Source organism: Scardinius erythrophthalmus (genome assembly GCF_964197995.2).
Source record: "Scardinius erythrophthalmus genome assembly, chromosome: 9".
In the NCBI taxonomy this organism is placed as follows: domain Eukaryota; kingdom Metazoa; phylum Chordata; class Actinopteri; order Cypriniformes; family Leuciscidae; genus Scardinius; species Scardinius erythrophthalmus.
In genome coordinates, this window is record NC_138229.1 from 17144108 (window position 1) to 17155228 (window position 11121).

General features: G+C 37.8%; 3 protein-coding genes across 3 annotated transcripts; all 3 read right to left on the reverse strand.

Annotated features, from left to right (window-relative positions):
• Positions 1 to 2467: 2467 nt before the first annotated feature.
• On the reverse strand, positions 2468 to 4818 carry tmem53 (transmembrane protein 53). The gene is made up of 3 exons (XM_081374646.1): positions 4566 to 4818; positions 4232 to 4335; positions 2468 to 3509 (listed from the first exon to the last, which is right to left on the reverse strand). Exons 1-3 carry the CDS (start codon positions 4618 to 4620, stop codon positions 2811 to 2813), a joined length of 858 nt encoding a protein of 285 aa, XP_081230772.1. The 5' UTR covers positions 4621 to 4818; the 3' UTR covers positions 2468 to 2810.
• An 816-nt stretch (positions 4819 to 5634) lies between these two features.
• Positions 5635 to 7137, reverse strand: opn4.1 (opsin 4.1; the record flags this gene model as incomplete). The annotated part of the gene is made up of 1 exon (XM_081374645.1): positions 5635 to 7137. The coding sequence occupies one exon, from the start codon at positions 7135 to 7137 to the stop codon at positions 5635 to 5637; it is 1503 nt and encodes a 500-aa protein (XP_081230771.1).
• A 1974-nt stretch (positions 7138 to 9111) lies between these two features.
• Positions 9112 to 10811, reverse strand: pxdc1a (PX domain containing 1a). Its single transcript, XM_081374647.1, has 5 exons — positions 10269 to 10811; positions 10081 to 10181; positions 9865 to 9979; positions 9667 to 9763; positions 9112 to 9543 (listed from the first exon to the last, which is right to left on the reverse strand). The coding sequence occupies exons 1-5, from the start codon at positions 10507 to 10509 to the stop codon at positions 9330 to 9332; spliced, it is 768 nt and encodes a 255-aa protein (XP_081230773.1). The 5' UTR covers positions 10510 to 10811; the 3' UTR covers positions 9112 to 9329.
• Between the last annotated feature and the right edge of the window lie 310 nt (positions 10812 to 11121).

Consider the following 11121-nt stretch of genomic DNA (forward strand, 5'->3'; position numbering starts at 1 on the left):
GCTATTTAACAAAATAGTGTGCAGGATACACGAAGTACGTATTCGGTGCTCCATTCTGAATGTAGCCAGTGTTTTATGTAGATATATAACTGGAAAAAATTTGTAATGTAATTTAAATGCACTTAATTACACAACCGTTTTCTATCTCACTGTTTCCCTACATTGAAAATTAAGCTTGTCTGCCAAACGCCTCTATTTTAAATCATTAATCTCCGGGCAAGTGTGCTGTGTGGGCATTCAGATTCCCATAATGTTCGGCGGCTGACAGCAGCCATTTTCCATGGACGAGAGGGCTGAAGAGGCCCGTTGACCCCTTTCCACCACCACAATCTTCCCTCATCACACTGTGCGACTTCATTAACTCTCAGGGCAATTTCAGGACTTTTCCAGGCGTCGTCATTATACAGTGTGCTGTCAATTACACATGCCTGCTGCTTAAAAGAAATCCAATGATAAAAGTTCTCTGAAAGCCAAAAGGTCGATGTATTCTCCTCTTAACCTCAGATTGAATGTTTCTTAATCCTGGTCTGAGTGACATATTAGATGTGAAGAATAATATTAGCTCAGTTTACATCTTGTGCTTAATTATTTGGCATAGACATGTACCATCGCATAATAGAAAGTAGCCTATAGTTTAAGCCTCGAAACAACTGGATCAGTGAAAAAGGACAGTGGTCAACACAAAACACTCAAAAAAGGAAAAGGAACGGAGAGAAGGTGGCTTTGTTAAAAGCACAGCAGGTGAATCATGGAGAAATGCTGACCTCTACTGAAACGAATGTGCTACAGCTAAATACAGACAGAACTGTTACCATTACCAATGAACTTCAGCGAACAGTGGCTCAAAGCAAAACTAAGGCACGAAGAAGCAAAAGAAAAGCATGTTCTTCCACAATAATACATGGAAATAATCAGAATAAAAAAAAAATAGAAAATCACTAGGATAAGACAACTATATTATTTGATTGAAATTGGTTAAACTAAAAGTCATACAACCATTCAATCATTCATAATCATTTACCTTTTTCAAGCAAGCACTTAACAAGCAACGCAAGCAGCTTGACCAACCAGGCAGAAAGTAGTTCGTTCATAATGCAGTCCAATAAGCGATGTTCATCTGTCTAAACATATAAATAAACTCCTCTCTTTCTCTCTTTCCTATCAGTGGCGCGAAATGATATATGAAGTGCCACAGACGGCTTTTCCAGAGAGACAAATGCCAGTGACTCGCTCTGAAATGTCAGACGTGACAGTCGGAGACATGCCATGAGAACCTCTGCCTGACCAATTTGAAGCCCCCCTGATCACAAACTGGCTGACTGTCAAGACTGACAAAGGCCAATTTTACCTGCCTGGAGTGAAATATCTCTCTATGACAAATTTGAGTGTAGCCTAGTGAACGTAGCCTACTGCACATTTGAAAATATCCTATATGTTGGTATACACAGGAATCGGATAGGATGTAGTAAGAATGTTGGCTCGTGATGACACAATTCCAGCCAGCTGAGCCAAAGAATCTGGTTCTTAAGATTGTGTCTTAAACAGCAACTGGCCCCAAATATAAGGGAAAGTAACACAATTTAAAAGGTTTATAGTAATTATACATTTGTGATGGGAAGATGAGACTTCAAAACTGCAAATCAATTGAATCACTTGAAACTGTCTGCACACTAAGCACATGTGGTGGAAATACAATGAGAATGCAGCAAAAACTATTCGATTCAATGAGGAAATCAGGTTTGATTTAAGATGGTTTTCATATTTAAAAAAAAATCATCATCAATCACAAACGAAAGGATGGGTCAAATTCACAATATGAATTCAAAGAAGCATAGTTATACAATGTAAGTGTTTGTTGCTGTAACGAGTGACCAATCTAGTTCCAGTTTCAGGGATGAACAATGAATTTCCATGATCCATCCTTTCGTTTGTGATTGATGATGATTTTTTTTAAATATGAAAACCATCTTAAATCAAACCTGATTTCCTCACTGAATCGAATAGTTTTTGCTACAATCTCATTGTATTTCCACCACATGTGCTTAGTGTGCAGACAGTTTCAAGTGATTCAATTGATTTGCAGTTTTGAAGTCTCATCTTCCCATCACAAATGTATAATTACTATAAACCTTTTAAATTGTGTTACTTTCCCTTATATTTGGGGCCAGTTGCTGTTTAAGACACAATCTTAAGAACTAGCCAGAAGAGCAAGGGCCAGATGCTTAAACCAAGCAACCAGCAGTGAACCTAATCAGTCTTTTTTACTAAGGTCCAGTCTTAAGAGAAAAGCATTAGATGACTAACTTGTAAGACTAGTCTAAGCAGTTTAGAAAACTGGCCACAGCCAGTAATTAGTCATTGTTTGTAAAATTATTTGACAAACTTGTAAGATTAGTCTAAGCAGGTTTTCCACAACCTTACCAGTACCACAAACTTCCATTTGGAAAGGTTGACAATAATCAAGTTTAGTTAACAGAAGCTTTTATTTAAGGAAGGCACATTAGTAAAATACATTAATACATAAATACATTATTTATTCACAATGTCTAAATACACAAATGTACTCATTCACAATGTCTAAAAGTCTCAATATTGTGACAAATCAACAACTCCATAAATTACAATTTAATTCACAGCATAAGACAAATACATCAGAGATTTGGGTACAAATTTAACCCTGTTAAACTTCATTTAGGGCTTAAGATCAGTTTGTTTAATTTATTAAACAGCAGTGCTTTTATTTCACAAATAGGATGAGCACATATAAATTTACAGTGTGTATATTATATAGACGATCAAGAACTGTATAATCAGTGATGCACTTGGAGTCGCTTTTTCGCCACGGTCTCCTCTGAAGTAGTCATGCAGCAGGTCAGAAACGTCCTGCACCTGTTGGAATAGTCCTCTGGACAGTCTCTGTACAGGCTCACATGGGCAGGGGTGATGAAATCAAAACTTTCAACTGTCAACCCTTTCTCCCGCAACACTTTAACCATCTTCTCCACATCCCTGTACCTGATCACCCGGTCTGCTCTGGAATAGAGGTACATCTGAGGCCAGGGCGCCGGGTGATCCGTCATGGCATCATAGTGGTTCTTGTGAAAGTACTTGGTCACAGGATACAAAACAATCCTGAGAAGGAAAACCGCCACAGCGAACAGTGCCAGGAGGAAGTACTGCAGTAGCACATTGACTTTAGGCCCTAAAGTGGTTTTGAGCGCTCTGAGTGCCCCTATAATGTTTTGGCTGCCCGGTGCACTGTCCACAACTGTGCCCACCACATGCAGAGTGCTGAACTGCTTGTGACTAAGCAATAACTCGACCATGTAGCGATAGAGCATGAAGCCCCCATTGCTGAACACGTGGAAAAAAATTGGGTTGTTCTCCACCTCGTAGTCATACAGAAGTTCAAGTAATTTGTGCGCAGTGCTTCTTAGTTCCTTGTAGCCCAACGGTTCTGAAATAAAAACGGTCTTCAAAGGAGCCGTGTAGCGTAGAGTCACACATCCCTGCAAATAAATGAGAAGCTGTTGTAAGAACATTATACATGGGTGTAACTTCAACTTTTATTAAAACAAACCTATTTAAACGGTCTCCAATGATTTTCTTTTTTTATATATATATAAAGATCACATTAAAACTTTAGATAAAAAATACTACAAATAATATATATTAGACCTATGATAATCAAACAAAATAAAACATTCAATATATATATTGTGTAAAAATTATTTATAGATTACTTTTTTTTAATTTTCACAACAAACTATTATACATTTAATAAAAAGTTCTGAAAGGTTATGCAAGTTATCATGCTTGATATTAAATATAAGATATATGCATGAATACAATAAATAAAAAAAATATTTTATATTGTATTAGTAAGACTGAATGTGGGTATTCATGATACACAAAATAGTATGCCTGATTTAATGTACAGAATGGTTTTAAAGACTATACATCATATCAGATGTTGTGAAAATGACATTGTGTGTAATGGAAATGTTTGTGACTGGGAAAATGTTAGTAGTATGTTAGTAGAAAACAAACTAGCTAAAGTGTGTGTGTGTGTGTGTGTGTGTGTGTGTGTGTGTGTGTGTGTGTGTGTGTGTGTGTGTGTGTGTGTGTGTGTGTGTGTGTGTTTTCAAAAACTTCACAGGGCCAAAAGTGTCCATTATTAAAGAAACGCCAACATATGTATGTTTTCAAGGCCTTTAGGAAAATGTGTCACCTGTTCGTTATAAATGGAGCTGTATTTGGCGAGATGTTTGTCTCTGCTGCCTGCCCAGCCAAGGAGAATAACGACTGGCTCCTTTGATCCGCGCCAGTGTTTCTCTGTCAACACAAGAATAACGTATCCATACAACACGGATTCAATGATACACACACCTATTGGTTGACATGAAATCCCTATTATTATTAAAGCTCTCTAATTTATCGCCTATACGGTTATAAACACAGGTTGCAGGCTTCCATGCATTTGCGCTGAATATACTGAACATATCAACAAAGAATTAATCAAACAAACAACCGAGTGCGGCTGTCAGCCTCAGAACAACACTTACCTGAGATAAGTGCCTCTGGAAAAACTATGTTGTAGTCTATACCATCATCCCCCATATTGACAGTTATTTCCTAAATCTTCTGTCTGCCATTAATATTTCGCTTCAAATGAGTGTCAGGTTTCACAGCTCTCGTGCGGCGGAGCGGACAGTCACATACACTGGCGATTGAAGAGGATAACACAACACGAGTGAAGCCGGCAACATCAGCGTGTCATTGTTTCATACAACATCCGGGTCACAATTCACAAGTCACAGTCAAATATTCAAAATAAAAGTCACTTTTCAAGCAAACCGTTTTACCAAAAGATTAATAGTTGATAATAAAAAGTACATTAAAACCAATAGATATTCTGTTTAAAATTAATATGACCCCTTTAGTTATGAGAAAAATGTACACTTAAAATACATTTTAAGTGTGCTTGAAGTGCCTTCATTTTCAGAGCAGGTTTAGGAATGTACAATGAACAAAATGTGACCTCGTGTTCTGTTTGGGAGATCCTAAGACTCTTTTAATAGGAATTTTTAATTTATTTATTTTTTGTATATTTTTATAGTTGTAGTAAAAGTTTGGTATTGACCCTATAAAACAGGCTGCCACGTTTTTCTGAATTTGTTGTATTGTGGCTTCACCGAAATTTGAAATACAATTAGAATTAAATAACATTAGAATATAAATACACAATGTCAGAATAAGCAGGACTACTGATGATAACTGTAAATGCTGTTTTATTTAAATAAAAATTATGCCAAACATTATATTCATTTAATAACATTATGTAGGCTATATGTAAACAAACATTTACTCACACTACATGCCACAATATCTTGATCACACCAGAAAAAAACAAGATGGTTATTATTCCGATTTTATAATTCAAATAATAATACATTTTCTAAGTTCACACATAACCTGGAAATCATTTCATTTCAAAAACAAAGTTCACAAAACTAACAAGACAAGGGTTGTTCACGACATGCAAAGAATAAATAAGGACATCTATTCTTAATAAAAAAAGAATAGGTCAAAGCTACTAAAGTTACTAGTACCCTGCAGAGCTGCGTCATTCCCTTAGTTCCCTCCGAGGAGCAAAGCCTTTCCGTCAGACAGAGACTCATCTGCTGCATCTGTTTCAAAAGTAATTGACGGCACCGGTACACTTACAACTTTGTGGGCCTTCTCTGATTTCTGCCCACTGGCAGTGCTATTACTTGACCCTGGTGAAAGAATGACAGTATCTGTAGAGATCTCGGTGGACACACGACGACCAAACGTCAAGGAACTGACGCTGGAACCATCAGCCTCACTCTCGGTCCAGCAAGAATCACTATCTGAAGCAGAAGACAAGCGTTTCTTCCCCCAGCGGCCGTTAGCTCGTGCTGCATTGCCGATGCTAACTCCCAGGGAGCACTGGCTGGAGAGGGTTGGACGACGGGAACTAACGCTGCCAGAACTAAAAGAGGAACGGAGCTCCTTCTCTTTCACGCGTAAGATGGTGCGGAGTACTGGGATGTAACGGGCAATAGCCGCCCGATACTTTGGATGCGTAATTGCGTAGATGATGGGATTATGGATGGCTGAGGCCTTGGCAATCACAGCGGGTACTGAATTCATGTAGGGGGTCAGGAGATGGGAATAGCCAGCTGTGGCGGTGAGGGCCACCACAGAGTAGGGCGACCAGGATATTACAAAAAGCAAAATGACCAGGAGGGCGATTTTCGCCATCTTCCATTCGTTCTGCATGCGTTCATACACCTTCTGCGTTTCCCCACAATCCAACTCTCTAATTTCCTTTCCCATTGCTCGGATAGCTTGGAAGATTCCAAAGTAGCAGCTGACAATAATGCCTAGTGGGATGAAGAACACAAAAATGAAGAGCAAGATGGTGTACGCTCGAACTGATGGAGTGAAGGTCATATAGTCCCAAGAACAGGAAGTCTGAAGACCCTCTGGAACATAAGCGCTCCAGCCAAAGAAAGGCGGAAGGCTCCAGCCCAGGGAGTAGAGCCACACAACGGCCAACACTGCGCCTGCTTTGCGTCGGCTAATGTTGCCCACCAAGGCAAGAGGCTGAGTTATGGCTAGGCAACGATCAGCAGCAATGGCAGTCAAAGTCATCATGGAACAGATCCCAAAAAGGGCACCACAAAAGGCGTAGAGCTCACAAATGCGCTCACCAAAGATCCAGCGCCTGTGCAGGCTGGCTGCAAAGAACACGGGCGACTGAGTGAGGGACATGAAGAAATCAGCCACAGCCAGGTTCACCACAAACATGTTCCCTGCAGTGCGAAGAGTACGGCTCCGGCAGAACACGTAGATCACCAGTGCGTTTCCAATCACTCCGGTGATGCCAACCATTAGAATGACAGCGCCAATGATGTAGTGAGCATGATCAGGAACATCCACGGTGGGAAACGGGTCTGGAGGCTCATGGTGGTGGCTGTGGGTCGGCCCATGGAAAGGCACATGGAGTAACTTGTAGTTCTTGCTGCCCAGGGACTCCTTAAAGCCTGCAGTGCAGTTGTTGTCTCCAGGGGCACAATGATGCCCTCTCCATGAAGAGTGATGGCTCATGATGTGTGGCTTGATGTCTCAGTCCTAAATTTCTTTTTTATACAAAACTGAAGGAAATTCTGTTAAAATAGTTGGGGGAAAAAAGGTCACATTCTTGTTTTAAATAAACAGTGCTGTTCTCCTCTTTGTGTCAGTCTGTGAATGGTGGCTCCCTACATTAGCTTTTTATATACTAATCAATGCACCACCAAGTAGTTATTGATCAGTAAGTAGTTCACAACTTGGCTTGTTGTAATGGTCAAAAAGTGTCACTTGGCCTATGGCAATGGTAAACAAAAAGACTCAAAATGTTGACCTTGTTAAAATCATGTTGAACTATTTCTGGACTATTTTGCTTTATTATCAAATTTACCCATTATAAGATAATACTGCCTTATATATCTGAAATTAAAGTAAAATATATGTTAGAGCATTAACAATGTATGAATTATATTAAATTATCAAACATATTGAAATAATATATAACAAAACAATAATATATATATATATATATATATATATATATATATATAATTGTATTTGTATAGCACCTTTCAAATAAAAAACCCATTTTACAATAATAAAAAATATTAAATTAATGTGCATTACAAAAGATGGAAGTTAAAACTAAGTGATATAATTATTATTATTTATTTATTTTGAGACTTGAGAGAGAACATTGACTATGTAGACTTTTCATATGCTTTGTTTTCTTTATTGTGTTTGATAATAAATGGCAATGACACAGAGAAAGATGTCCCCTTCCACATGAATGACCCTTTTTTCATAATATCATTTGAAGTTTGAATGTGTAATTATTTGAAATGTTGGCAAGCACCCCAGCAGTGAGTTGGACAAGCATGTGAGCGGTAAAGAGGCCACCAGGAAGAAATGTAGAGAGCTGTTTCGATTTTTAGAACTCATTAACTACAAAAATGCGTCCTTTGTTTGTTGTTTAGAGTAGTAAATTAGGCCAGATGTTGATGGAAACAACTCTTTTTGACCCAAAACTAAGGGTGTATGGATTGTCTGAGTGGATGCAGTGAGTCAGATCAATCTATGCAATGTGAAAATGGAGCACAATGACAGTTTCAATAAGGACTGATTAACATCCCTCATCGTGAGAACTGCTCAGTGACCTGAATGTGGTCTGAAACGATTCTCCATGTTCCAGCTAAATAATGATCAGCCTATACTAGCCTTCAGTCTGTTTCAGGATAGTGACTTGACCTACTTTAGAAAAAAGAAATAGATGTATTTATCCCAGCAGTCATTATTAAAACTGAATCTAGTTTTATTTTGACCTTTAATTGTGTTTGAGTGATTTAAAAATGATTGTACCCTTAGTACTATAACACAGCACTACATGGAAAAGCATATGTGAGCACTGCAGCTTCTAATTAATGGGCAAACTATTTGGCTAGGCCCTTTAATTCCCGGGAACAAAAATAAAATAAAAAATACAATGGCATTCTTCAGAATGTGTTTCCAAATTTTTGACAAGAGGGCTTTTTTGTCTTACAACATGACAACGCCTCCTTTGGCCACAAAGCAAGGCCCATAAATGAATGATTTACTGAAGAACTTGACAGGCCTAAAAAAAAATGTTCAGACTGGAACCCCATTGAACACCTGTGGAATAAACTTGACTGCAACGATCCCATCATTCATCTTCGGACACTGACATCAGATTGGGAGCATATCCCCATAGCCATGTTTGATGACTTACAAGGAGAGTGAAAACCATTAATGCCAAAGGTTTTGATATCAAATGCTCAACAAGAATATAAAGTGTGGTGTTTGAGTATCAGCATACTTTTGGATATATAGTGTAAAACAACCTAAGGATATAGGTTGTGTGTGTGTGTGTCTGTATATAGTGTAAAACAACCTTCATTCACAATAAATGAACTATTAAAGCTATCAACTAAACATTTTATATGATTTATATGATGATTTGTAAATGCCATAAAATGAACAGAGAGGGAAAAAAATCATTAATCAGTAATATTTTATTAATATTACAGTTCATCTTAACATAGAAAATATGAATCATATAAATCTTATAATTATTTTTTAGAAATCTTTGCAAATCATTTAGAAGTGTATTATTTTGTTTAAAAAAAAAACTTTAAAAGACAAAACTTTAAAAATGACAATATCTGTGGACTTTTAAAATAGAAAGACGTAATTACACAGTCAAGTGCATTATGTCACTCAAGGATGTCTGTCTCACTGGCTTGTTGGTGGAGGTAGGTCAAGTTGCTAGTGATAATTTGTGATTTCTTAGGTTGATAGTCTGTATCTTTACTTTCAGTGGTACCAGGAGTCATGAAGCCCTTTCCAGGTTTGTGTACAGTTTCCCTGACACATCGGATTCCATGTTGAATTCTCGTTCTGTTCCATATCTGGGACTCAATCTCAGAGCTGGATGTGACGAAACAAAACATACATTTTGATTCCATACATGTTGATTCCACATAACTCACATGAGCAATATATCAATATAAGAAATAGAAGAGTGACTATTAGGATGTGTCAGATATTTACTTTGAAGATGGCTCTGCTGCTCCTTCTGCTAGTAAATACGCATCAAAAATAACTGTTTCTGTATTGGCCAAACAAAACCCATTGGCCCTTCTGACATCTGTAGAAAAGCATCATATTATATTAGCTAAAAAACTTGATTAAATTCCAAAATCAGTTAACTGTAAGATCAAGAAAATAGGAGAATTCATGAATACAAACCAGCTACAGTGACAGGACTCTTGTTGAAAGGCTGGATTGGTTCATACATGGTTTTCAAGGTATAGTCAACAGGTGAAGTCTTGAAAAATGTAAGAACTGCCTCAGACTGAGAGAACTGTAAAGTAAATTACTTGCATAATTATTGAACCTATACAATAGCGCATCAATTCAATTATTATTGACATAGTGGATGGGCAGGCTAGTCTTTAGAATTACCTTTTGTGGCATTTTGATTATATTTCTCAATAATTTTTCCACTTCATCCAACCTGGTTTCAACATTATTACTTTCTTCTGCTTCCTTTATCCTCTGTAGTGCTGAAAAACATGAACACATACAACAAGTCTCCAATCAGTTAAATCGCCACTTATTTCAAATGTCATAAATGCACATAAATGTCATACCATCAAGCATCAACAAACGTCCTCTGTCGTCTGGAAATGATTTGCTCAAATTCTTAACAAGTTTCACTAAATCGTGATATCGCCTTCGCAGATATGTTATGCTTTTTTCAGACCATTCAGTCCTAATCTCGAAAAACTCGTCGTCTTCTCCAGTAGGACCAACAGCGAAGCGGTCGAGCCCAACGACCCAGCAGTCATTTACGCTCAGGTGAGGCAAGAAATCCGTATCAACACCTGCCATAACTGAATCGTGTCATAAACACATTTAATAGAAATGATCTCGAAATTAAATTTGATTCAAAGAAATAAGTAAAGAGAAGATGTATTCCGCTTCAAAATCGAAAACCGGCTAAATATCCATCAAAATTAGAAAGCAAATCGTGGGATACGCAAATCTTCTGACACAACTTGTACAAACTTCAAACTCCTCCGCTTTCCTCTTCGTCTGCAGATAGTGACCTCTAAACGCCCCATTTGTGCGCAGTCCCTGTGAATTCCCATCCAAAATCATGAATTTCTCAAGTTCACACATCGACTACAACTGTTAAAGGTCATCGAGTCTGTTATTCCTGTCGGGTGCTAGTGGGCGTTCCTATTCTGTCGCAGTATCCAATTGTATCAGGCGGCAGGTCACTAACGGCAATGTCATTGGTTGCCGCCGCTGCTCGTTTGCATAATGCATAGAGTTGAGCTCGAGGTTATGGTAAAAAAAAAAAAAAAAACAGTCATTAAAAGTAAACTACTTTTACCCAGTTTCCTTCTCATTACTCCCAAAGTAAATGTTACAAATGTATGTATCCTTAAACCTTTTAATTAAAACAAACATTTAAAAAAGCCTACATAAAGCTTGTAG

Excerpts from the sequence above, each read along its gene's own strand:
- tmem53 (XM_081374646.1), bottom strand. The coding sequence starts at position 4,620 with ATGGGGGATGATGGTATAGACTACAACATAGTTTTTCCAGAGGCACTT. Across the intron at positions 4,336-4,565 it reads TCCAGAGGCACTTATCTCAG|AGAAACACTGGCGCGGATCA; the intron begins GTAAGTGTTGTT and ends TTGTGTTGACAG. Across the intron at positions 3,510-4,231 it reads GCTCCATTTATAACGAACAG|GGATGTGTGACTCTACGCTA; the intron begins GTGACACATTTT and ends ATTTATTTGCAG.
- pxdc1a (XM_081374647.1), bottom strand. The coding sequence starts at position 10,509 with ATGGCAGGTGTTGATACGGATTTCTTGCCTCACCTGAGCGTAAATGAC. Across the intron at positions 9,980-10,080 it reads TAATCAAAATGCCACAAAAG|TTCTCTCAGTCTGAGGCAGT; the intron begins GTAATTCTAAAG and ends TTTACTTTACAG. Across the intron at positions 9,764-9,864 it reads GAGTCCTGTCACTGTAGCTG|ATGTCAGAAGGGCCAATGGG; the intron begins GTTTGTATTCAT and ends GCTTTTCTACAG.